The sequence below is a fragment of the Crocodylus porosus genome, unplaced genomic scaffold (genome assembly GCF_001723895.1).
Source record: "Crocodylus porosus isolate Cpor-Errol unplaced genomic scaffold, CroPor_comp1, whole genome shotgun sequence".
NCBI classification, from domain to species: domain Eukaryota; kingdom Metazoa; phylum Chordata; order Crocodylia; family Crocodylidae; genus Crocodylus; species Crocodylus porosus.
In genome coordinates, this window is record NW_017728886.1 from 68,025,292 (window position 1) to 68,053,241 (window position 27,950).

Here is a 27,950-nt window from a genome sequence, read left to right on the forward strand (position 1 = left end):
ATTCACAACTCTGAATAACTCTGGGCAAATCCTGGAGTCATTATGAAGGGCTCACTTCTTCTGAACAGTGAGCAACCAGAAACCGATGGCTTTTGGTGTCTCTTGAGAAGAGCTCAACCATTCACAGGACCAAGCCTCAGTCATTATTCTAGCATATCTTCCTGTAAGTTTTAACTAAGTAAGAACTGAAGGATTTTCTCTTCATTTTGTAAAAGTATATAAAAAAGCCAACTCATTCTACACGTTCTATTATTAAAAGATTTGATTTTACAGGACAATGTATCCCCTGTAATAATCCCAAGGCAATGGTGCAATCATGGTGAGGATGAAATTATTAAATCATAATGGTGGTGGTAACACAAAGAACTAGAAACTGTGTCTCATTAAATGGTCACTTCTGCCCTGCATAATGAGGTAATACTGAAAAAAAACATGGCAGGGTCAAAAGAATATTTACTTTGCCTTGCAGGCCAATTTGTGTTTGTCCACTTCAAATTATCTCCCAGCTTCTCCAGGCAATGATGGATATGAGGTGGTGACCACTTACGTGCTGGTGAATGAGACTGGTTTGTTTGCATTTTCACTGTTAAACTGTCAAAGCTTTCACAGCAAAGGACTGAAGAACAAACTGCAATAGTCACGAGTACCCGCATCAAAGGGATGTTTTCACCCATATCTATACAATTCCCCCCCTGCCCCCCCAAAACAGAATAAAACAAAACAGAGAGAACAAACAAACATGGTAAGAGCTAGGCAATGGAATGAAATGACAGCCAGTAGTGCGATAGAAATTCTGAGGACCCCATCAGTCTTTCTAATCCTCAAACACTTCCAGGAACAAAGGAGGAAAAAGTTCTGTGGGGCATTCCACCTTCATGTGCAGGAAACGGCTGGCATGGCAGGCTCCAATCATTCGTAGGTCTGTCACTTTCATCAGCAGTTTTGGCCAAAAATGTGCAACATGATGTTTTCTGTAGTTAATGTAGTGTTCAAATGCCAGGAGGAAACCCTCCTGACATTTTTCTATCCTCTCAACACAGACAAGACCTGGGCGATCTGTACATAAAAAGAGAATTAATATTGCTATGCAGTTGCATTAATATACTCTTAATACAATTCAGGAGGGGAAGGATGATTTTACAGTTAGGCAAAGGACTGAGATGCAGAATATTAGGGCAACTTCTTTTTTCTGCTGCAGGCTTCCTGTGTGACCTTGATCATGTTACTTAACTCCTCTGTACACCAGTCCTTTATTGGGAAGATGAAGATAGCAATACTTCCTGTCTCTTGCTCTTCATGGTTTTTTTCCCCCAATTTAGAATAAGCTGTTTATACAGTGTCTGCTTATGAGTATATGTAATGCTTAACACAATGGATCCCAGTTGAGATCACTAGGTCCTACTGTAATACAATAGTAAGAAGCTCCTTTTATCAGAAGTCTAAACAACAGTTTTCTCCTGCCCTGCTAGCTGCAGCCTTAATACCTCCACCTGTGATGGGAAGCAGAACACCAGGAAAACAATGGAATTGCAATAAATGAATTTGGCAGTTCAACAGGCAGTTACCCCTCTAAAACAAACAGCATACTTCCCTTCCAACAAATCTAAAGAGGTCATTCATTCTTCACATATCATGGCGTTGGAAAATGGAGAGACCCAAATGTCTCTATCAGGAATATCAAGTGCTCTATTGTGATACATATGAATATTCAGAAAGGTGCCAAAACTCATCAGCTTCAGCCTTAATTAAGGTAAATCCTTGCACTATGTATTATGCAGAACCCAGCATTTAAAGTGTTCTAAAAACTAAAGCCTTGCCAGGTAGGTCATTGCTTAAGAACGGAATCCCTTTTTGGACTGTCATAGCTTGTAAAAGTACTTTCATAACCCTTTTGCTCTGAGGCAGCAGGAAAGAAACATTCTGGGAAGCAAACTGAATATCACTGTGTGCCTACGTCAGTTAATTGAGAGCCTCGCTGATATCCCCAGCATGGTGAGGTATAGAAGAATCCCCCAATGATGACTTCCAAATCAACAGACAAAATATTGTCAAGCTACAAGCTTGAAAAGGCAAATCAAATCAAAACAGAGCTGTGATATTAAAGGCCACATTGAAATGCACCTGACTCATATACCCAGCCTTGTGTACAGCTGTTCCTGGCACTGCAGCAAAAGAGCTTGAGACTTAAGGATCTTACCATAAGGACGACTCACACTGTGTTATCTTTCAGTTATTCAGGGAATATTGGTCCAGATGCAGCTGTTTCTTAATACCTTTGCAACAATCAACCAATTTCAGACCGTTATATTATTTGGGAAAGTTTCAAGACCAAAGGCACTTTTAAAGAGAGACCTGTGGCAGATACCATGGAACAAAAATGTATACAGACATGGTCATAAAGCCCTGGTGGTACCCAACACTCTTTGTTCTCACCTGATGACATGAGCAGCACAGCCTGAAGAAGGGCGACCTCCGTGTCATCCAAGTTAAATGACGACAGCGACATGCCCAGGTCAAAGATGGCATCAGACACTACGCCAAGACCTCCGTTTTTTAGCTGGCCCCTCGTCACCGCCATCTCCCCATTTAGAGTTAATGTCTCGCTCTCGGGGTCATAACGCACTGCTGCTCTGAGGGACATTATTTCCATGCAGCAGCCTTTCAGAAGGATTATCTGGTCTTCACATGGCAGCTGCAGAGATCACAATTGATAATGAAAGTCTGCAATTTGGGGGGCCTCAATCATTAGTTTTAAAAATAGAGTGATCATGCAGTTTCATTCTATAAAATATATTACAGTCCCATCACAACACATACTGTTTTCTTAACAAGATATTCACAATTATGAATAACAAATCCAAAAAGCTCCTCTTCTATCTTGCAGTTTGAGACTCCCTCTAAAGTCAATGTATATCTATTGATACTACTGACATGAGTCCAATGTTACGCTGGTGGAATTGGGAGCAGAATTTAGGATTAAGGCAAGTTGCATGGTTCTTCTTTTTCTCAGTGCCCACAAGGCAGGGCAAGATGAGAAGCAACTGTAGCTGTTTATCTGTGATAGTATTGAACTCACACCCATATGGAGTAAATTTAATCTGGTACAATACTTGTTGAGTTGATGCATTGCTAGCAGAGGTGAAAAGCAGTGTTCTGTGGACAAAGAATGTTAAACACACAGCTAGCTGCATGGGAAAATGGTCTAGATATATATAGTTACTTCTGCAGTGCTGCCAGCTTCAGGTGCAAAGCATCTGATACATAAGAAAACCGACTCATCCTAGTCACCAAGTCAGCTTCCCCCTGTGTCAGTCGAATGTGAAACTTCTCCTTCCTTACAACCCTTAACTACTCTCTTATGGTCCCCCCCTTTTCTCTCCCATCTCTCTACCACAGGGGGCAAGGATCAGTCCCTCCAGATGTATGGGATACTCCTACCGGACAGACTAGTGAAAGATGCAATCTGCATGGAGCATGGGCTCCCCAAGCTGCCACTGATGCTTATATTGGCCTCAGAAGACATCTTCCATCAGTAGCATACAGCTGTGGGAGATGGGAGTTGCAGCAGTTCCCTCATTCTGTTCTGTTCTACACTTACGCCTTGTTCCTCACTGTAGGATCACAGCTCCTTCCAGAAGAGCAGTGAACAACCTGACTAGCATTTGTCACAGGGTGGCTTATCTCATGCTCTCCTGCAGGAGAACTGAATTACCAGTGAAGTGTTCATCTCGCTGGCCCTCTCTTGGTCTCACGTATAAACTCACCTTTAGTTCCTAAATCAGCCATGAGCAACTATGTACACTTTCATTTGCAACACCTGGCACAGCCTTAGTCAAACTGCAGATGTTACCAGATGTTCCGTTCACCTGTGAAACTGGATCTGAAGAAACTGCCCAATTTATTATTGTTGCCCAAACTGAGAGAAAGGCAATAGGTAAATAGTATAAGCACTGAACAGTAAATTCAATATTAAAAATTCTTCTTAATTATCTAGGTCTAGGCTGCTCCTGTGAGGGAGAGGGGCTATGCCACAGCAGGACTCTGCTGGCAGAAGTCACAGGGCTAATAGGAAAGAAGAGGCCCTTTCATCAGGTCAGCCCTGTTGGTCAGTGCAGGGTCATGGAGGCCTGAGCCTTCCCCCCATTTCCCCATCTCCTTTGTGGAGGTTAGCAACACTGTTAGCCTGATCCACCCTGACAACCATGACTGCCATTGTGTCTGGACTTAGGGCACAAGCCTGTAGAGGAAGAAAAGGTTTATTCTTGCAGACAGTACACAGCAATAGTTCAGCCCATGTGGTATTGTCTGTAACCTAAATAAAGAAACATGGTTTTTTACAAAAAAAAAAATACATTGCTTCAATGGGACTGCAGCCCTTTCAAGCAGGAAGAAATGCCTGCCACCTCCCTTACGCCATAGCAGCAGTTATGTGACAACACTGCTGTCCTATTCCTCCAGGTCCACTGTGTACTCTCAGTCTACTGTCAGACACCGGTATGTGCCGTGCAAAGTTTAAGAAGTGGCTCAGCTGCTCAGAACGTCTGATCTTCTCAGACTGTCTGATCTTCTCAGACTGTATCATGTGCCAAGGGCCTGCCCAGCTATTCCTCACTTGACTTCTTCATCTCTGCCACACTCTTCACTGTGACACAAGTGGTCCTCTGTAACTAGGAGGGTAGATGTCAGATGCATATTATAGCTGGTTGTCTGTCTGGCCAGATTTTCTGAGAACAACTACACTGGAATGTCACTGCGACTTCCCACCAGCAACCACTGAATTAGGGTAGGCAGCTTCCTTTAGACAATGTAGTGCTGCAACAAGCTCCCTGGTTTCTGGGTTCTCTGTATTTTTAAATCCTTATGCCTGGCCACTGTTTCATGCTTTCCTGGCTGATTGAGTGAGTCCTGCAGTTGGTCAAGGAAAGCTATGAACACTGCCAACTATTGCTATTTACCTCACTCTATTCTGAAGGGTCCAGAGGAGGTGAAGACCGTGAATGGATATAAACAGTTCTTTTTGCAAGACCTCAGGGACATAGCCATCAGGGAAAAAGCACGATGCTGGGCCCACCCTCAAACATCTTCCCTGAGTGATGTTCCCTATGTGAGGTTCTCCAATGAACTCCCTCAGCAGGGTCAGTCATTATCAATGCCATCCTCTTGGCACTGAATCAGGGAACCTAGTGCTGTTCTGCAGCGTAGGATAGCACTGAGGCATTCTTCAACTTTTGGGGAGAATAATTTCTACCTTAGATCTTCCACGTTTCTGGATCCCAGGGAACTCATAGGTGTATTTTTTCTACAAGATCCAGCCTATAATTAGGATTACTTTCTTATAAGCAAAGAGAAAAATCATTGACTACAGGGGATAAAAAGGTGGTTAGCTGTGTTGCTGTGTTAGTTTCTTAGGGCCTTGTTACACATTACTCTAACCTGCTCAGAAACTGATAGGTCTTAGTGCTAGCTCAAGTCTGGAACAGTTGCACCTTCAAGCTAAAAACCTTCTCCGACCTGCACAGATGCAACTTGCCACTAGAGGGCTGGTGAGCCAGGACAGGCTCACATCCGTGATCCGGGTAGGAGTGCATGAGAATGGGTTTGGAAGGTGGGGGACACACATGAAATGGGGAGGTGGAGAGTGAATAGGATGGCGGGGGAAATGAAATGGGAGGTGGAAAGCAAGTGGGAGTCATGGAAGGACAGTGAAATGAGGGAAGTCAATCAATGAAGAATAAAATAAAAAGAAGTAAAAAAAAATTTTAAAAGAAATAAAGAAGAAGTAAATTAAAGAAGGTCAAATGTTTCAATAGGCTGCGGTGTGGGAGGTGCCGGTTGTGCTTCGTGGGGTGGCTGGGAGGTGGAAGCAGTGAGGGAAGATGCTTTTGGGGAAGCTACTGTCCCTGCACTGGGAAGGAAGCCCCAGCTCATGGGGACCTGATCCAGCCCCATACCTTTTTCCCCCCAAGCCCCATGTAAAACAGGTGTTAAGAGCTCCAGGAGCTGCCTAAAATTAATTTGTAACAAGGTCTTTGCAAAGACAGGAGGAGGGGACAAGTGGCCCTCCTCCTGTCCCTTTTCCTTTAATACAGATCCCTCTCATAGAATCATAGGACTGGAGGGGACACCGAAGGATCATCAGGTCCAGCCCCTTGTATGAGCAGGAAAGACATTTGGGGTTAGACGACCCCAGCCAGGTGACTGTCCAGTTTTCTCCTGAAGACCTCTAGGGTAGATGATTGCACCACCTCTGGGGGGAGCTTGTTCCATAGTCTGGACACCCTAGTTGTAAAGAAGTTTTTTCCTGATGTTCAGCCTGAAATTATCTTCTAGGAGTTTGTGGCTGTTGTTTTTTGTTTTCCCCAAGGGTGCCCTGGTGAACAGTTGTTCACTGAGCCCCTGATATAGCAGTAAGCTGCAATCAGGCCCCCTCTCAGCCTTCTTTTCTTTAGGCTGAAGAGTCTGAGATCCCTCAGCCTCTCCTCATATGGTTTGCCATGCAAGTCCCTGATCATGTGGGTGGCCCTTCTCTGGACCCTCTTGAGCTTTAGCACGTCTTTGTTGAAGTGCGGTGCCCAGAACTGGACACAATACTTCAGCTGCGGGCGCACCAATGCTGAGTAAAGCGGGAGAATCACTTCTTTGGATTTACTGGAGATGCATTGATTGATGCATGCCAGGGTTTTATTGGCCCAAGTGACTACAGCATTGCACTGCTGGCTCATATTCATGCTGGGGTCTATTGTTACCCCCAAATCCCTTTCATTTGTAGTGCTGGTCAGGTTAGCGATGCCCAGCCTGTAGGTGTGCTGGGGGTTCTTCCTTCCCAGATGCAGCACTTTGTATTTCTCTATGTTGATCCTCATCTGGCTCTGTTCTGCCCAACATGCCAGCCTGTTTAGGTCTGCTTGTATCTGCAGCCTCTCTGTGGATGTGTCCGCACAATCCCATATCTTGGTGTCGTCTGCAAACTTGGCCAATGGGATTTTCACCCCCTCATCCAGGTCGTTGATGAAGATATTGAACAGCACTGGGCCAAGTACCGACCCCTGGGGTACACCACTGCCCACATCTCACCAGGACGACACTGATCCATTCACTTGGACTCTCTGTCCTACCCCGCGACCAGTTTTGCACCCACTTGATGGTCCCGCAGCTGAGCCCAGTATCTTCCAGCTTTCTAATCAGTACCTCGTGGGATACGAGAAAACTGGAATATATTGGGTTTAACTTTCTGCCAATCCTTCCAAAGCATCTGACAAAATAGATCATTGCCTGTGAAAGCTCATGCCTCTCTGAACCAGTAATCTCTAAGGTGGCACTCTACCTTCTGCATTGACTACTGCCAGTAGTGTAACTAAGGGTGGGCAAAGGGGGTGCTACCTCTGTGCTAGGAATGTCGCCATGAGGCATGCCCAGGCACTAACTTCCACTTTCCATATGCTAAATCCTGAAAGTAAGGCACTGTAGCCATTTTGGAGTACTCCTGAGTGTGTGCCAATAAGAATACCTAAGGAGGAGAGCCTAAGGCCATCTCTACATGAATAAGCTAACTGTACCCAGCAGTAGTCCCTAAAGCACAACATGCTGCTCTGCACAAGCTGCCTCCTAAACTGGAGGTAGTGTAGTTTTGTTCATGTGGTACTTCAGGTGAACTAAGTAGCACAGATTGACAGTGCCAGCAAGCCTGTGCCCATCCTAATTAGCCTACCCATGGAAGGAAACTTGGCTGCTTTTGGTTTAGGAGTCAGCCCACAGCATGCTTGAGGACACTGCTGCCTGGCACAAGAAGTTTACAGGCAACCCTCACCATTTGCAGGGGATACATTCTGGAGATCCCTGCGAATGGCGAAATCCGCGAATATGGCACTGCGTTCATAAGCGTTGTCTGCATTCATGAACACAGTGCCCCTGGCAGCTGGGGGCGGGGTGAGCGCACGGCTGCGCTGGCAATGGCGGGAGCCCAGAGGCGGTGGCGGGAGCCTGGTGGCGGCAAGCACAGAGATCCCAAGGAGCTCCTGTAAGCGCATTTAAGATGCAGGTTTGGCATTCATGAATATTTGAAACCGTGAATGCCGAACCCGCAAATAGCAAGGGTTTCCTGTACAGTGCAAAGAGAATCTAAGAGTAGCACTGGCTATGCACTCAACACCGGTCCCTGGCAACTGTGTGGCCTCATTTTTGCGAGTGATTGGACACAGTATGCCTCATGGTGATGTTCCTAGACACACTTTTAGTCTTGGGATGGGGAAAGGATTTAGGGCTGGTCAAGAACCCCTCTGTGCTATGCCTGGGGCTACTGCTGTGAAGCATGCCACAGCCATTTGTTCCCACTCCCCAATGCCAAAAACTATAAATGATGCACCATACTTGCCTTCCAACATTCTTGAGTGTGCTCAGACAGAGCTGCTCTCATGTTTTGTCCTGGGTGTGCTTACTGAGCGTGCAAGTGCTCAAGCCACTCTGAGGGGGCTGCACTGTCTAACATCCAGGATTTGGTGCATGTACAGTGAGAGCAAATAGACAAGACGTCCTTTCATGGTGGCAGTCGAAGTCCCACAGAGATGGTTTAGACCAGTGGCACTCAACCTTTTTGCCCCAAAGGCCAGAATGATGGTGCCTGGTCTGTCCGAAGGTTGGTGGGCCTGCTTTGGCCACACGGAGTGGGAAGGGGGCATGGTCTGGACTTGATCTGGCTGCAGGGGGGAAGGGCACAGGGCCAGGCTCTGGCTCCAGGCTAGCCATGCAGGAGAAAGTGGGTATGGCTTGGGCCCAAACCTGCCACCTGAGGATTTGGCAGTTGGGGAGGGGCAGCAGTATTAACTGCTACTGCTTCCCCGGCCACCAAATTTCCTGACCTGTGGGGAACCCCACAGGCTAGATCACGGGAGGATAAAATACAGCCCATGGGCCAGATCCGGCCCACCAAACACTTCCCTCCGTCCCACGGAGCCCCTTCAAAGCCCATGTAATGGCGGCTGCCTCTCTAAAAGACTCTGGCAGCACCAGCTGCAGCACCTCAGGCTGTTTCCTTGAGTTCGGGTTGTGAGGAAACCAACCCTGACGTCAGCCTGACCCAGCCGGCCTCGCCCTGCGCCGGCTATGTTTGCAGCCTGAGAGGGGCAGGGGTGCTGGGCCAGAACCTGCGGCGCCGGTGAGGGGAAACAGGGTCTGGGCCAGCTTCTGTCTCCTGCACAGGACTAGAAAGGGCCCTGCCCTGCAGGTAAGCCCAGGAAAGTGGCTGCTGGGCAGGCTTTCCCCGTGCCATGCCATGCTGCTTAGGCCTTGCAGGGTTGGGCTGGGCCGGGCCAGCACTGGCCAGCAGAAGCAGTGGAGGAGCCTCCTCCTTTTGGGACCAGCTGGCACAGGTAGGGGGAAAGTTCTGGGGGAGGTCTGATGCCCCTGAAGCCCCACTGCTGGGGCAGAGATGTTAGAGGGGTCACAACCCTTTGCTGGTACGTTGTGCAAGGGGAGGGACTTCTGGTGGCAAAGGTCAGGGGTCAGGGCTTCCAGTGGCAAAGGGCAGGGGCCAGGACTTCCGGTCCCAAGATGGCGACAAGGGGGTGGGACAACTGAAGGGACGAGGCTACCCATGTGGCCCTCAACAGCTCACCAAAACTCATCAAGTGGCCTTCCGCCCAAAATAATTGCCTGCTCCTGGGCTAGATGCTTTGGCTCTGTGGGCTGGATTTGGCCTGCATGCTGGGGGTTGAGCACCCCTGGTTTGGACATGTTCTTAGACAAATATTTAACTTCATCCCTATTCAGAAGGAATTAGGCAAATAAATAATGTTAAAAGTTTAGCAAGTGCTTAATCATTCTTCCTAAGTAGGGATGCTTTGCTGAATTTGGATCTTTATTTGTTATTCATACAGGCACCTTACCACACCCCAGGGGCATTAGCAAAGCAGGAGGGAATTAGGTATTAGAGGGTGTTTTTCCTGAAGCCTGCCAACATTTCAGCTCCTAGAATATTGCACTTTACTCACTATCTCATCCTCATAGCTATGCCTAAAAGCACACTCAATCCCTTTGTTAAAGGTAATAATTTAAGTACATAAAAGAAGGAACTTGTTTAATCAGAAGAATCTAGAAATTAAACAATACATAGATGATGTTAATCCTATCTGTGTTTTGCTTTCCAGCTGATTTAAAACAAAGTGAACTTTGCAAAATTCTTGCTTGCCTCAGGTCAACATGAAGCAGAGAGATTTTATAAGACCAAGATATAATTTTGTTTGTTTTCATGTCATGCTGATTGACATTACCTCCCATTGTTTCTCATGAAAAGCTGTCAAAAGCAAGAAGCACTTGGTAGAAAGCAAGAAAAAGAAGAAAGTCTTACCTCACAGAACATAGGCAACTTTTTGGCAAAATCCACCACTCTTGTAATTGCTGGTGTGATAATTTTTGTAAACTGACTGAAGGCTTCTAAATCAACTTTCCCACCTTCTGGGGCATTAACTATTGGTGCTTGTCCAATATCTTCTGGCTGAGGATAGAAAGCCATAGATATTCAAAGGGACATTTGGTTGTAGAGCAAAAATTTGATTTTTTAAAAAATTATTATAAGCCATCAGCAATTCAAAATATATTCCTAATATCCAGCACTTTGACCTCATGACATTAAAAAACATCAACACTGCTCACCAAAAGATCTAAGGACAATTTTTGTTTACAGCACATCATACAATCTGCAAAATGCCTGTATAATAGGGGGCTAACATGGACATTGGAGTCCGGAGCAGACTGGCCAAGTTCGCCGATGACACCAAACTTTGGGGCAAAGCATCCACGCCAGAAGACAGATGGGTGATCCAGGCTGACCTGGACAGGCTCAGCAAATGGGTGCATGAGAACCTGATGGTGTTTAACACCGAAAAATGCAAGGTTCTCCACGTTGGAAAGAAAAACCTGCAGCATCCTTATAGGCTCGGCAGTGCTATGCTGGCTAGCACTATGGAAGAAAGAGATTTCGGGGTCATCATTGACCACAAGATGAACATGAACCTGCAGTGCGATGCTGGTTTGCATCCATAGATGCTTCTCAAGCAAATCCCAGGACGTCATTCACCCCTTGTACTCGGCCTTGGTGAGGCAGCAGCTGGAGTACTGCATCCAGTTTTGGGCTCCACAATTCAAAAAGGATGTGGAGAAGCTTAAGACAGTCCAGAGAAGAGCCATATGCATGTGCATGATCAGGGGTCAGGAAAACAGACCTTACAGGCTGAGAGCCATGGGGCTTTTTAGCCTGGAAAAGCGCAGGCTCAGGGGTGACCTGATGGCCACCTATAAGTTTATCAGTGTGACCACCAGTATCTGGGGGAACGATTGTTTACCAGAGTGCCCCAAGGGATGACGAGGTCGAACGGTCACAAACTCCTGCAAGACCATTTCAGGCTGGACATAAGGAAGAATTTCTTTACTGTCCGAGCCCCCAAGGTCTGGAACAGCCTGCCAGCGGAGGTGGTTCAAGCACCTACATTGAACCTTCAAGAGCAAACTGGATGCTTATCTTGCTGGGATCCTATGAGCCCAGCTGACTTCCTGCCCTGTGGCTGGACTCAGTGATCTTCCGAAGTCCCTTCGAGTCCTAATGTCTATGTAAAGTCTATGAAATCTAAATAAATGGGCACCTGACTGGCATTTCCATTTTGTATGGGCAGCTGCATTTTTACACACGTTATGCTTCTGCCTCATATACATAACTTTGGGGAACAGATGATGTTCTTCTCCTTGGTAATTTAGGGCTAGTCCTGTGTCCTTTGAAGTGCTCAACTTCCCTTAAAAGCAAAGCTGTTGAAGTTACTGCCACTGAAGTGCCAGGGGTCCAGGCCACAGCCTGAGGAAGGGTTTTTAAACCAAAAGCTTGCTTAAGTTTTTTTTCCAACTATTTAAGTTGGTCTAATAAAAGATATCAGATTCACCCAAAAATCTTATCTGTCTACTGAAGTGCCAGGGCACTGGCAATGAATGCCTTAGTCTTTCTTGTTCTTTACCTGTGGTATATCATAGGGTTTTTGGTTTCCCACAGGGTGGTCTGTGCTGTGTTGTGTAACAGGGGTCAGAGTGGATGATCTTGTGGATCTTTTGGACAAATAATTATCTGCAAACACAGGGGACTGGACGTGACTGCTTGAAAGACTGCTTTCAGTCTTATGCTCTTGTACTCAGTTCCTTTTAGAAGGTACTTAGCGCAGTGAAGAACTGGGCGCTCTAACTATTTGTTGTGATGTTTTGCTATAGCACAGGTACCCAAACATGGAAGAGCACAACTGAACTGACAAGTTTTATTTCTAGAGCTATGCTAAGATGACTAATGACTGGGGCTGAAAAGTTATAAGTCTGGACAAAAGAAGAATCCCCAGGACATCTGTCTATTTATGCTAAGCTTCACTACCTGCAGGACTTCCATTCAAAACTTATACATCACATTTTGAGGATTTTAGTAGGATTTGATTATGTCAAAACCTTACTCTGAACCTCTGCAGAGGACGGACAATTTTTATCACAACTGAATTTAAGTTTGCACGTTTTATTCTAATGATAGCTTGGCACTGCATCTATATATTTTTTAAAAACAGCCACATAGCTGTTCCTCTGTTTCATCATAAGGCTTTGATATTTCAAAGACCTACCTAACATTATGTGAAGAGATAACTTTTTTCACATTAAAATGATTAAAACTGCACAGAAGTCAAAGAAGGACTCTTTTAAGACCACTGAGCTTTAGGAAATACATAAACATATCTTTAATCAACGGTGACAATGAAATTGCTGTTGCATAATATAAATATATGTGTAATCATTTTTAGAATAATGTCAGAGATTCTACAGTTCTGCCATGAGCTCCAAATCAAATTCAACTTCTTTCAAAAAAAAAAAAAACCTGAGCTCTCTATGAAGCAATGGAAAGATTTACAACAAGCATCTGCATGCTAATGCAACTATGTTTAAGAAATTAGCTATGCAGTATTACAAGTGTGGTGTTTTAAAACAAAATAAAACAACTTTGTAGAAAGTAATTTCAGAAACATTCTATTGTCTTTTACCACGTGCTCTGTCTCTGTGTTGTTCCCAGTGTGTCCTGACACAAGTGTGTGATCTTATGTATAAAATGATGTGATCTGAGACTAAGCAAGCATCATAAAAAGCAACAGCTCTCTCAAATAGTATATGATGTATTGTGGTGGGTGTAATATTCATGATTCCAACACTGGAGTAGGCTGCTTTGAAAAATAAGTTTCTACCTGGGGGAAATTCTACAGTACCATACAGTGCATTTGGGACTGAAGTAGGTTTCACTTGCCTTCCAGGTTCTTCAACATTCATGACATTATACTCACACTTGTGTGCTGCAGGAGTTTTTATCCTACATTTATTTCCTCTACCAAATAAATGTAGAAAATAATCAAAAATCAAACCACCCATTTTTAAAGGGATGTAATGAAACAAAAACATGCTAGAGTACATTGGAACATAGGACTGGAAGGAGCCTTTCAGGCAATAAAGTCCAGTTGCCTGTGTTTGCAGACAACTATTTGTCCAAACTGTTTGCAGACAACTAGTTGTTTGCCTGTGTTTCCAGACAACTATTTGTCCACAAAATCATCACAAAACACCTTTAATTTTCTAGGCTAACCCTCGGTTATAGGTAAGAAGTCTCAGGAATCTTCCATATTTTATAATGTCAGTGAAGCAACAAAAGCATCTTGGTTTTGCTGAGTTTAATTCTTCTTGCCAAATGTGGTTTAAACACATTTATTCACTTCTATGCAAAGGAACAACAAACACAAAACCAAAAAAAGCAGCAGCTGTTTTTGTACTATTATCTGAAAAAAGTCTTGGATTTTAAATACATAAACATGCTAAATCTCAGCCCCTATTGACACAAGTCCTTGAAGATGGATGTATTTTAGACTGACACCAGGGTAAAGCAGGAGTGAGACATGTTTGTCACTTTTCTTTACTGCAGCAAAAACTGGGATCCAACTGTTTTGTCTGTTACTTAGCAGCATTCTGCTAACCTTTCTGGCTGAATTGTTTGATCAAATGACCAGGTGCATCAAAGAATTTGGCAGCCACTAATTAAGACAATCACACTTTTTTCACATAGTGCACCAGTCAATACTCAAACACATATAAAGTGCTAATGGGTAGCAGGGCTGGGAAGGGATTAAAGAACAAACAAAAGATCTTGGCAGCCAAAACAGTAGAAAAGGGAAAGGTTCCTACCAGAAATTTCCTTTTTTGCTTCCAATGGCTTCCTTGTGCATTGGTGGCCACATGTGCTTCAGTAACAATTTTGATCAGCTCCCACTCCTCATCTGTTGGTTCAGGTTTGTGCCCAATTGTTTTCTGCAGTTCCTCCCGACGTCTCTTCTCTCGGTTTTCTTCTATCAGCTTTCTCTTTGCTAACCGCTTGCTGTCATCCAGCACCACTAATGGGGGTAAAAGCACATTTAAAAAGTAACAGTGGCTGCTTTTGGGATTGCCTGAAATTCAGTTGTATGCATTGCAAATGTGCTGAAAAAACTAAAATTACTTGACTAATGAGTGAAGAGGTCTATCATCCAGCCCAGTAGGTATACGGCTTTCTTACTCCAACCTTACTCTTTCTAGAATGTGAACCCTACTCATCTTTGTGGCTGACACACTATGCACAAAGTGTCTTTATCTTCAGTAAACATGTAAAGTTCCACATATACAGAAGATTTTGCAATACTTAGATTAAAGGAGTAAATTGGATTCACTTAACCAACTCATTAGTGTATTTCAAGCTAGAAAAGGATGCATTGTCTTTTTCCTTTCTTTCAAACCCCGCCACCCACAAACCCCATGTACATGTCAGTCTCTTATTAACTGGCCTTATGTAACACAAGAAGCAAGATTGTAATTGTGTAGTAGTGTAGAGTACCAATGTACAGTGTACCAGTGCAGTGGTTCAAAAAATATTTTGAATTTACAAAGGAATATTAGCTGGTCCCAAGTTTAGTAGTTTCTATCTATCTTACAGGTGATGAAGTACTGCAGCTTTTTCTAAAGTAAACTTCATTCTATTTAGAGATGAATAAATGCCCAAAGAAATTGAATACCTCTATATAACAAGATGGGGTCACACATTTTAAATAGATTGGACCATTCAGGTAAGATAGATGGACAGGTTTTGTCCATAATTGGTGAAACTCAGGGAGCAACAATGTAGGCTTCCTTTATGCTGTCTCATCAAAGTGAACCAAGTTGAAATTGGAACGGTCGCCTCAGTAGAGAGAGTGGGTTGGCTGTTATGCTCATTCGTAACTGCTGATGCTACTAACTAATACCAGTTGTGGTGGTGCCTTGGGGGTGCTGACATGTTGACAGGAACAAGATAGAGACCAACATTTCACTTTGAGTAGTCACTAAATAGCTGATGGGAATAATTTTTAGGCACTATTGATATGGGTTAGATTTCAAACAGGTCTCCTAGACCAGTCTAGTCCCATATCCAACAGTTTTTTGTAAGACAAAATGACAGATTATTCCTTTAGTCAACACAACTCTATTTCCAAGTGGACGTAAAGCATTAGGATACCTATTAAGAAAGAGAAACTCAGTACATTTTACTCATGTATTTTCTCTTTATTGGGTCTTTTCTTCATTTATTTTTTCTGCAGGGGATTACACTGGTAACAAGCATTAACATTAATGCACAAGGGGATTATGTAAACTGCTCCCCATTTATACTAATTGAAGTTACTGGCATAAATCCCCTGTGCAATGATGGGAAAACAAGACCCCTAAGGGTTAATCTTTCAGACATATGTTCTGGTTCTTTAGAACCTGAGTAGGACTCTTTTCAGTACATAACTTCTTTATAGCTAAAAATAAAACAAACAACTGCAGGATGACTCATACAACATTCATAGATTCACAGATTTTATAAAGTCAGAAGGGACCTAATGGATCATTGTGTCCAACCCCCTGCTCCTGGCAGGAAAGAGGACCGGGGTCAGATGACCCCAGCCCGGTGATGGTCAAGCTTCCTCCTGAAGACCTCCAAGTTAGGTGACAGCACCATCCCTCTTGGCAGCCCGTTTCAGACTCTGGCCACCCTTACTGTAAAAAATGTCTTCCTAATGTCTAACCTAAATCTACTCTCCACTAGTTTGCACCCATTATTCCTAGTTACTCCCTGAGGCACTCTGGTAAACAGTGCATCACCAATTCCCTGCTGTCCTCCCTTGATAAACTTATAGGAGGCTACAAGGTCACCCCTCATCCATCTTTTGTAAAGGATGAAGAGATCCAGATCTCTCAACCTCCCCTCACAGGGTCTTTCATGGGGGCCACTAATCATGCAAGTAGCCCTCCTCTGAACCCTCTCCAGATTCTCCGTGTCCCTCTTGAAGTGCAGCGCAGAAATCTGGACACAGTACTCCAACTGCGGCCTGACCGATGCTGCATAGAGGTGGAGCATCACCTCCCTCAATCTGTTGGTCATGCATCTGCTAATACATGACAAGGTGCAATTGGCTTTGTTGATGGCCTCGTTGCACTGCTGGCTCATGTTCATCTTGGAGTTCAACTATGACTCCAAGATCTCTCTCAGCCTCTGAGCTGCTGAGGAGGTCATCCCCCAACCTGTAGGTGTGCTGGGGATTCCTCCTCCCTAGGTAGAGTACCTTACATTTATCTTTGTTGAATTGCATCCTATTTCATTCTGCCTATTGATCCAACCTGTCCAGGTCAGCCTGCATCTGCTTCATGTCCTCCGGTATGTTAACTTTGCCCCATAACTTGGTATCATCTGCAAACTCATGAAGCTTTACATAAACCTGTTGAGTCAAGGGAGAGGGATCAAGCCTCCCTGCAGGAGCCCAAGGAGCCTTCCTACAGCGGAGGCGCTGTCCCTTTCCCCCAGCTCCCCCGCCCCCAGCTCTGGGGCTCTCAGCAGAAAAGAAAGAAGGAGAAGGGCCGGGGAGCAAAGTACCAGCTGGTGTTTGCCTGGCCTAAGATGGAGGGGAGGGGGGCAGACCTCAAGGCATGGGGCTCTAATCCCCCTCACCTCTCCAGCTCAGGCCAGGAAAACTTCAGCCAGTAGCTTGCTCCTCCTCCCTGCTCCCTTCCTGTTGGCAGTATTTCTCAACCCCTTGTAGTAGGGGTACGCGGGACATGGGCAGGTGCCGCATTTTGAGTTTGGCCCACCCGGCGGGTTGGAGGAGTCTTTGGCTGTTTGGGCTGGAAGTTCCAGCTGCTGCCCCCCCCCCGCGTCTGGTGCACCAGGGCTTTCGCTCCCCAGTGTCAGTGTGCTGGGGGACAGGGAGGGAGGCTCCATGCAGGCTGCTTTGCCTTGGGCTGTGGTCTGCGAGGGAAAAGTGGGACTCTGTCTTCTGGTTTTGCTTTTGTTGCCTCTATCGGCAGGGTGTACGTAAGGTACCAGAGGTTGAGAACCGTTGCCCTAGGTATCAGATGAAGTATCAGATTAAGGTGTCCTCCTTTAATTTGTCATACATTCAGCCCCTTTAAAAGTGCTCTGTAGTCATGCATGTCTGTTATGGCATGGGTGTAGTGTGCTTTCAGGAGGCTGATCACCTGAAAAACAACTTCTGCCTGTGCCCTATGGTTATACTGAAAAGAGATAGTCAAATGAGAAAAAGGGATTTAAGGCCTTATGCTTCAAGGGTGCCGAGGGCCACAGAATTTGAAAATGTGTAATACTTGACTTACGATGCTCAGCCCTTAAGAACATTGAGTCTTACTGATGAAGCTAGCCCCCAAGGTATGTATTTGATTTGCTCTATCCTGAGAGGGTAGAGCAAACCAATCGATCCTTATTATTAAAACAATAAAAGCATGCACAAGACTATTGGTACAAGACAAAGCTTGTTAGAATAACACTTAGCTAAGTAAACTATTTTGCAACCGCAGAGTCTGATTCTGATCTTATTTGGGCTGGTGCAAGTCAGGAGCAGCTCCACTAAAAATCAATGGCTTTACAGTGGTCTAAAAATTACTGGGAGATCAGAAGCATGATCACAGGGCCTGCAAAACATATTTTTGGGCTCCCTGTATATGATCTTCAAAAGCAGGTCTAAGTTTAAACGAATCCCAGGCTATAATTCTGAGTCACAAGTGTCATAAATGTTCCATCCACCAAGACAGCAGTTCATCACTTTCACCTGCTTGATGCAGTCCTTCAGGTTACATCTCACCATCTACTTTGATATACAGTAAAATTTCTGTTATCTGGCATTTAATTAACCAGAATACTTTATTAACCCGAATTTCAGTGGTGGAATGCACAGAGTGCCACATCACACTGTGCCACTTTACTGCCTGCTGTGCCCCTCCAAGGGTACCCACACAGGGTATCTGAACGTGCGTGCCCCTTCTTCCTGCTGCAGCAGCCTGTGACCGGCCTGCCCTGGCATTTCATGTCACTGGCTATTATGTCATTTTTATTTGTATACTATTTTATTCTTTAGACTGTAGGTTATACTATAATGCATAGGCAACTCATAGGGGGACATGGAAGGGCAAGTGTCCATCTGAGACTGGCCACTGGCTTCTGCATGCAGTTGCCACTTGCAACCCCCCCGCCTTCTGCCAGCTGTTGGTTGCCGCTGGCCACCCTGCTGCCAATGCTGCTGCCCACAAATTGTGCCCCACCACCCAGTCTCGGGAGGCACCAGTTGTTCATGCTGTAATGTACTGTACACTAATTCTTTGAAAATTTCCTCTACAAGCATGGCATTTTCTTCCTTGATTGTAACTGTCAGATAACTGGAATTTTTAGATAACTGGCATCCTCCATTCCCCATCCATGCCAGATAACAGAGATTTTACTGTATATGGATTAACATTTATCAGCTTATGGCTCCATATAACATTATGCATACTGTTATTCCAGATATGTGATGTGATGGAAACAGAGCCGAATACCATCAGCTTCCTAAATATACAATGCCGTTTCCTACTACCTCTTCTAAAAGCCCTTCGGTATCTAGACCCCTCCAATATCCCAGACGAATACAGCAAGAGACCTAAACTATTCTTCAAGAATTCCAAGAACAAATGGAACTATTCAGAATCAACTTATTTCACTCTTACTAGGGTAACTACAGTTGTATCCCAAAACCTCATGGTCAATAGTATTCATCCTGGACACAATTACTAAGAAATCACCAATAAATACACATAATCCTAAAACAGGGTGTAAAATGCAACTCCAAGGATTAAAATACATTGCCAGACTTCTTCATCTGTTATGGTCTTCACAATGGATTCCCCTAACAATGTGATATTTTACTATGTCAATAGATGGTAAAAATGACAAAGTAATGGAGTTTTTCCCCTTCCAACTGGACTAACTCTGACTTTCTTGAGGACAGTGGACATATTGCCCTACCATTCCTAACAGGAACTATTGGCAGGGAATAGTTCTATTTATCCAATATAATCTTCTGTTTTTAACCTGCTTCATCTGGATCTAGTATAAGTATTTTAAAAAGAAATATTGGGTGTTTTCCTCACTTGGAGAAACTACACATTCACCCAGCTTGACACTCCTGAAATAGGACCACTCAAGAATGCTGTGGATAGGCTAGTGTTGGTGAAGAAAAATATCTAAACTTTCTGAAGTCACAGTGTAACTGGAGAGGGGAGCAGGGTGGAGGGCTGTATACAAAAGTATAGAACCAGCCTAAAGTTCCTGCCACTACTTATCCTCTTCCTTTCTCTCAGGTTCTCAAGCACGGTAAACTGTAGGACAAAAAATAAAGAGCAAGGCATTTGCTACACTGGTAGCAAAGAAAAAACATAATCATTGATAGAATGGCCTCTGGTTGGCCAAAACCCTTGTAAACAGCCTTCTGGAAAGCCTCTGGTCCAGGTTCCAGAGACAAACCATCCAAGCAGGTAGCATGTCCACTAAATGGGAAAAAGTTACTCAGGCCGTGCACTGCAGGAGACATTGGTTAGGAACAACACTGTTTCTTCAACTACCTTCAAAATCCATCCCAAATACTTCTAACCAGTATGGCTACTTGTGAGTTGAGTCAAATATCACAGACAACAAATCAAGCCAGTTGCCTCACAGCTGTTCTAGGTTATCACCAGCTATATGGGTGCTTGAAAGCATTAACAGTGATGATCATCATAAAACACACTTCTAGTGAGGTACTTATCAGCTCAGCTATGTCTTTTTGGTGCTTATAGGCACAAAGAGAATATACTCAGCTAGTACTGAGCTCAGGCTATCAAGCAATAATCTTGCATTGGACAACATGGCACAGAATTGGGCCTGCAATATTGTGATTCTTGTTACTCTGCTGCTCTTTGGATATAATGAAAGCAATGGAATCAAAATTAAATAATTCAGTTTTGTTTTTCACTTTAAAAAAAGAAGACTCATCCATAGTAGTTTGATGGACACATCCCAGTCACCGCAGGTGTCAAATCACCCAGATTGCCATTTCCTCAATATAAGACAGCATTGGTTGTTACCCAAAGGACCACAGTTAAGTGCTTGAAAACGCATAATACGTGACACTAATGCAATCTGGTATACGCAAAACTCACCTCATTTCAATGTTATTGTTATCAGGAAAATATTCTAGACTTCTCATCCACATATCTGTATGGTAATACCTTTTGTCTAAAATGTAGCTCAAACTCATTAGTATGATTCAAAGGTTCTCATTTATTTACACTTAAATGATTTTTTTCCTTTAAAATGAACTTTTAGAACTTATGCAGGTTGCCAGAACAGTTCTTATTCAAAGGGGAAGTGTACTATTATACATGTGCTTTACTAAAGTAGGAGTCATGCCAGTACAAAATTTGTTATGCTCTTTGCCAAAGTGCCTCAGCTCTGACCTAGACTGATGGAATGGGTCTTTTGGTCTCCATACCTGCATAATCCTGGCCTCTCTATTGAGATACCTAATGGCAGTACTAGTTATGGCCATATTTGTCATGTTATCAAACATGAGAAAGAGTGTTTCAGTTGCAAAAGGTAGGTTGGTATTTTTGTATTCTGAATAGATGTGCATAAATCTTGGAATAGGATTACTACTGCAAGTATTCACTATGACAAGTTTTATGTTTTCTATGGTTATTCTGCAGTAATGCCTTAGGATGTACCAGTTTAGTAAAACAGATCCATTGAATGCATTTAAAAATCTATAGTCTAATTGCTTTCATTTTCTCCAATTAATATCATACGACCCAAACATGAAAAACTTAGCATCCCAATTAGGCAAGTTTTGAAGTGATCTGATGTAGTTCTGTTGAGAATAGACAAGTGGATAGCAATATCTAGTCAAGCCAATAGGGGAACCCAGCCTCTCCAAATAAACATAGATCTTGTGAAGCATGTCTTTCAGGTCAAAGAAATTCTTTCATACATATTCCTAGATCTACTTAAAATATTAATTACTTAGCAATAGAGATAAGCAGAATGGCTTTAGTTAGGTATTGAATTGAAAAAAGCAACTATAACCAGAGCTTCATTGTACCCAAATGTATGCCCAGTCCACCACAGTAAACAATATGAAATAATGAGGCACTATATATTACTATAAGGCTTCCTCTTAAGCTCATTTTACTGTACAGTAAATTATCAGAGATTGCTAACCAAGGACCTGTGAACAGCAAAGCAGCTGCTAAAATTGTACTTGCTCTTCTCTTATGAAGTGCAGGTTTTTATCAAGTTATATAAAGATTACATCTGAAAAAAATCTGTGTGAAGATTACATAATTCAATTGGCTAATGATGCACTGGTGTAACAGAAGTTAAGCTGTTCATACCATGATGAAACAAGAACTCATTAGTCACAGAAAAAGCAATAGCAGAAGGGATAAACAGGTCTATCAATGAATGAGTACTTGACTAATATATGTTACTTCCCATATATACACACGAGAATAAATTTTAACTGGAGCCCTGAGGTGCTACTTGAGGTTCAACTTCACACTCTTCAGAAATTTCTAAACATGATGTGTTTTTTTCTAGCAGAATGTCTATCCAAATGGATCACTCCCCTCACACTTGAAATGACCATTCTTACCATTAGACAAAGTGGATAAGGCCAAGAGAAGGTCCAGCCTCTTAAAACATAAAGAAAAATGTACAGAACCATCAGAGAAATAGCATGCTATAATGAACTTAACACAATATTATAAAAGGGAAAATACTGCCGTCAGTTCTGGTCTGTTTAAACAATATTCACCAAGAAAAGAAATCAAAAAGAGAAGGCTTACAATCTGTTGCCATGCCAACAAAGATGCATTTTTTGAAGCGACATTCCTGGCACTGATTTCTTGTTACTTTGTCTATCACACATTTTCCTTCATATTTACAGGAATAGGTTGGATGGAGGTTTTTCTGAATGGTTCGTCTAAAAAATCCCTAAGTGCAAAAGAAAATAAAGAAGGCATTAGTATTCTGCAGTTTTCTGGCATAGACAGGAACTCAGGTTAAGTGCACACATACACAAGAGGATATACTTTGTGACAAAAAGGCTAGGGGATTCTTGAAGAGTACACCAGCCATCTCATACAGGAACTTTTATTTTCTGAGTTTCATGAAAGTTTCCACCTAAAATTAAAACTATAGTTTCATAGTTAGTAGGGTCGGAAGGGACCTGAGCAGATCATCAAGTCCGACCCCCTGCCACAGCAGGAAAGAGTACTGGGGTCAAACGACCCCAGCAAGGTGATATATATGGATCTGAGATTCACAAAGCATGTGAAGCACAGGGTTTGAGTGAGGTCCTTCTCTTAATCAGATCACTGTTCTCAAGGAATATTTAATTATAGACATACACTTCCAAGTAAAGGGAAGCCTCTGCAATGGAAACAGCACATATGCTTTGTGAAAAAAAATACAGCCACTGAGGGAGCAAAATACACACCAAAACAAAAGAACAAGCAACTGTCACAATTTTGCCAAAGCTCAATATGCCTTGCCCATCAGAAGATTTGAATTTGCTTCTAAATACTGAATCCACAATCTTCAGCTGGGTTATAACCTTGAGAAAATGTGTTCATCCTTACCTGCCCCATACCTCTGCAACTCAAAACTAAATGGTACATGCAAGGCTATCAATACTCATAGCAGTATGAATTTGGGGCAGATTCTCAGCAGGTACAACTTAAGGTAGTACTACTGAAATCAATGATTTAATACCATCTAAAGATCTGGCCTTTCCTAGAGAAATCAGATAAAACCTTCCATCTTCAAGTTAAGGACCTGATCCAGCTACCATCAAAGTCAGTAGGCATTCAGAGTGGAATCAAACTTTAAAGACCTCATTTAGATGGGTCCAAAGACAGCAGTTCAGATAAAGATTTGGTTCCCAATTTCCCCATAATCTGAGACCACCTATAGCTAGGTGAGCCTAATTTTCAGCTATAAAGTACAATAAGGCCCTTACCACACAAAAGATTTACATGCATATTTACCATGCTTATGCACATGCTTCACTTAAGGTACCATAAATGAAATCTTGGTTCCAGTGAAGTTAATGGCAAAACTCCCACTGAGAAACAGATCCAGGGAGGATTTCAGCTAGGGAGTAGTTTCTTCACTAGGAAAAAAAGGTATATTCTTAATTTGAGTTAATTTCCTTAACTAACTTGGTGTAAAATCCTGATGAAGACTTGGTTGCCTTCACATGAATTAGCAAGCTGAATTAAAGCACCTTGGTGAGCATTTCTTAAAGTCAACCTTCTAGCTTCATACATTTTCATCTTCACTAAATTTTTATCTCAAATTACTTAACTTGAATTAAGAGCATGTGTTTTTTTTTCCTAGTGAAGGCCTTTAAAGTCAATGGAACTTCTCACAGTGAGTACAGTTAAGTGTAAGTGAATGTCTCTTTGCAGGATCAGAGCCAGTGGTCATGCCCAAAGCACACAGAAGTCAATGGAAAGATTTCCACTCACTTTACAAGGCTTTTAATTAGGCTCTAAATTCTATTTTACCTGAAATAAACAGATTTGGATACAATTTCAAACCTGTAATAAATGTGTATTTTAGGGGAGAGAAAGAGCCTGACTCCCTTCTTTCTCAAGCTTGTTTTATAGCAACTTACATGAAGCTATTTCTTTAACTACAAGTGAAATGAACTGGGCCAACAAAGTAAAAGGCAGCTCTGGAGTTCAGCATATATTGGAAGTCTGGGCAATTATGATTAAAACGGGACATGGAACAATTTGTGCTCAACTTCAGAGTGCAGTTCTAAGGCTCTCTCCAAACATTTTGTGTACTTAGCATGGCTTTGACTTTATAGCTTGTATCACTTTTTTACCCATTAGGCTTCTCCAGTCTTGGACCAGATTCTGGTTTCTGATCTTGCCCCTTTACTTTTCTCAGAAAGGTTTAATTAAAAACACTTCAATCAGCTCCAAGTGCAACATGGTGGGAAAAGTCCCTTGTATGTCTGTGTAAGCACCTGTTTAGTTTACTTGTTCCATGGTGTTGGTGGTTGGATTGATTTTAATCCTGATGCTGGTATGTCACCTTAGCTTTTATTTTATATATGTACAGTATATACAAATTGATATTGATAACCAATCACACGCAGAGCCAAATTCTGCACCTTTGCTACTTGTGTTGCTTCCCTACACTTTGGAGTTGCACACAAATATCAGGGATGGACAAGCTTACACCTGAATTGCTTTAAAGGGAAAGGGGAGTTCTCTGGAGCATAAAGCAGCTGTTCTTATCTAACTATTCCATCTTCATGATCCTATAGCTATATGCTATAGCTAAATCATCCTAACTATGACACTGAATGAAGCAAGGTTAAAGTTGGAGTAGTCCGATTAAACATGTATGACTACAGAGTCATGCAGAGGTAACAGATACATTGTAAGAGCCTGTATTAGTATTCGTTGGTACTGATATAATTGTTATATCAGTTTGGGTATGGACAATGAACGTTTGTAGCCATTTCAAAAAGGGAACATTTCAAAAGGGCAGCAGCTGTTTGTTTTAATTGTTATGTGTGGACAAGCCAGGAACAATACAAACACAGCAAAATTGCTCCAGCTTTAACACTGCTTCATCCAGGTTAAAGTTGAAGCAGTTTTACTACATGGATCATTCCCAGCTTGTCTACACACAATAATTAGAACATAATTGCTGCTGCCTTTTTGAAACTTTGACTTTTGAAATTGCTTCAAAAATATATATGCCTATATGTTCAATTCCCTCAGAAGACTGAACATGGCCCTGTAAGATGTAATGAAATTGGCTGCAATTTTATATATATATATAATATCTCAAACTCTAATTTGAGCCAGTACAATCAAGCAATGTCTAATGTAAGGACAGAAACCTAGTCCCTAACAGCCCCTCGCTCTGCCTGTATATTACAATATGTGAGACATAGGCACAGTTCTAGAAAGTGACAAATAGTGAGAGGAAAAATTTGCATAAGGCATTGATGCTTTGATCATAGGAATTTTTGTGAAATGCAAAGATTAATCCAGCCCAGATTAAACTAATCACCAAATTAAACTGATTTTGGGCAGAAACACCTAAAAATGTTAATTCATCTTTCTGGGGAACAGAAACAATTGGAAGCAACTTTGCCAGCAAATCACACAACTTGAAAAGGAATATATGGACCCTACAAAACACAGCCTGAAATATGTGTTTATAAAATATCTGTCCAGAAATTTTGAACAGGCAGCAGACAACCCTCTGTCAGCAAGCCGCTCTCATGTACAGGAGACAGGGATTTATTTTTTAAATAATTTGTTGCCAATTCTTTGCTTGGCTTAAGTCCCTATGTGCACAAGGATCGTTTAAAGTTTTGCCTTTGAGAAAAGAATGGCTGGTATATAAAATTTAAGTGCATTTTTGGCAGTGATTTTTAGGACTGTTTGGATCTATTGAACAACATATATTTGAATGTTAACAATCTCATGGCAAAATCTTATATTAGTTTAACTATAATTTTGTAGCTGATTGAAGAGCACTTCTGTAAAAAGGGTCAACAGTTCATAATGTTTTGCTTCCCCCTACTTGTCATCCTACCTGGGTGAAGCTGTACTTTTAGTTTTATGCTGTACTCTGGAAGTGAGTGTATAAAACAAACAAACAGAAATCTAATTCCACTGAGTTTCCGAACTATTTTTTTAAACCATTCCTATTACTTCATGCTACTGAATGCTGAGCTTGCATGGACATGTGGGTTATTGTTCTTTTGCAATAGGTACAGAAGTACTGGCAATCAAAGAAAAAAATCATATTGACAAGCCAGATTCTCAGCTGCCGTAAAATAGACTCTGTTAAAGTCTAGAATAGAACAATAGAAGAATATTGTTTTAAACAAGCTGAAACTATGGTCAAATATATATTTTTTTAAATTAGAAAACAAACTTTTAAAATAAAACTAGAAAAAGCTAACTTAACAAAACAACTTCTTTTCAATTTTGAACCTCTGCAGAATTGACTACATACCGGATACATATGGATACAAGGATTATCATCATTAATAGATGTAGTTATTCTCTTCTCATCTGCCTTTATATTTTGTGACAGCCCAGTACAGCAACTTGTATAAGAATATAGAGTGAACTGGACTGTCCTTTCCAGTTCCAAGCTTTCCACTCTATTTACCTTGCAGCCTTCACAAGTGATGCAGCGATAATGATACCCAGTGGCTTTGTCACCACATACTACACATAGCTCGTCCTTGTCTAAGTAACTGGGTATGTACCCTGTAAGAAAGAGAGAAAGTGGCAGGTAAGCATCTAAATATAACTTTAACATTCACTACAGATGTCTTCTACATAGTCCCCATTTCGGAATTCCCACAGCCAAAGACTGGAATTCCTGGATAAAAAGGGTTCTGCTAGAAATGTGATAAACATTTAGAAACAATCTATAATACCATCTCTTTTTCAAAAGAGCAGCTTGTGTTTCTCCTGGTAGGATAATTATTGTCTAGAAGGGCAGACTGGGTAACTATTTTTTTGGGAAATACTGTTTTTAAACTCAATACCTTAAACATGAAAAAGGTGCAATATAACAAATTTCATTTTACTTTATGTTACGTAAAACAGATATGCTTATAGCATGAAATAAGATGGCTACAAGTTTATGTAAATGACTGAATAGCTTATTAAAGCTCGCATTGCACTTATTTCCAAATATTTTTATGGGCATGATTCAGGATGCATATTCAAAGAACTAAAATTATACCAGTCTTATTTCAGATGGGTGTGTACTACAGGGACATACTTAAGATATGTGAATTTATGACATTTTGGGCATCTTAATGAGGGAATGAAACATAATGGACACATCCAGACGAGCAGTCATGCAGTACATGGCTCTGCAAACACGTCTGCAGTGCCACATATTGCACAGTCCGGTGTTTTCTGCACTGCAAGGGCATGCTGTCTGAATATGTGCTGCTCCATTTTTTTCCCCTGACACCCCAAAAAAAACTCACAGAAAAAAAAAAAATCTGGAGCAGTGCTGCTGAAAAGTGAAGCTGGGCTGCCTGGAGTTGTGCTCTGGCTGCTGGCCAGGCTGTGCCCAGTAGGATCTCCACAGCTGCAGCCCCGGGACACCCCCAGTGCTGGCTCCAGCATCCCCTACCACTCCTGGGGTAACTCAATGCGTGCCAAAGCATTCATGGCACAGGCATTCCCCAGGGAACCAAAAGCCAACACATGTCTAGAGGCGCTCAATGGGTGTATTTGCACATTCACGTGTATATGAGTGGGAGTGATTTTTCCCCCCTGAGGACACTTACCATACATTATTAGCACCTGCAATTATCTATCACTGTTAAATAAAACAGTTGCATTGGTTGGTTCATTTCTCATAACATTCATTTTTAGTACCATCAAGTGTTGCAAATTAAGTTTAAAAACAAAACAGAATTCTAATAACACAATAATATTTTTAAACTAGAAATTTAAAATCAGAATAAGATACAAGACCA

At 42.4% G+C, this 27,950-nt stretch overlaps 1 protein-coding gene across 1 annotated transcript in view; it reads right to left on the bottom strand.

The window, feature by feature from the left end:
• Positions 1-709: 709 nt before the first annotated feature.
• The window catches only part of THRB (thyroid hormone receptor beta), a 192,464-nt gene continuing 165,223 nt past the window's right edge, over positions 710-27,950 (bottom strand). Inside the window, exons 3-8 of the mRNA XM_019536026.1 lie at positions 26,615-26,715; positions 22,243-22,390; positions 14,233-14,438; positions 10,343-10,489; positions 2,434-2,692; positions 710-1,056 (exon numbers count right to left, since the gene is read on the bottom strand). Coding sequence (XP_019391571.1) covers positions 815-1,056; positions 2,434-2,692; positions 10,343-10,489; positions 14,233-14,438; positions 22,243-22,390; positions 26,615-26,715 — 1,103 coding nt within the window. The 3' untranslated portion in view covers positions 710-814. The remainder of the gene's footprint in view (positions 1,057-2,433; positions 2,693-10,342; positions 10,490-14,232; positions 14,439-22,242; positions 22,391-26,614; positions 26,716-27,950) is intronic.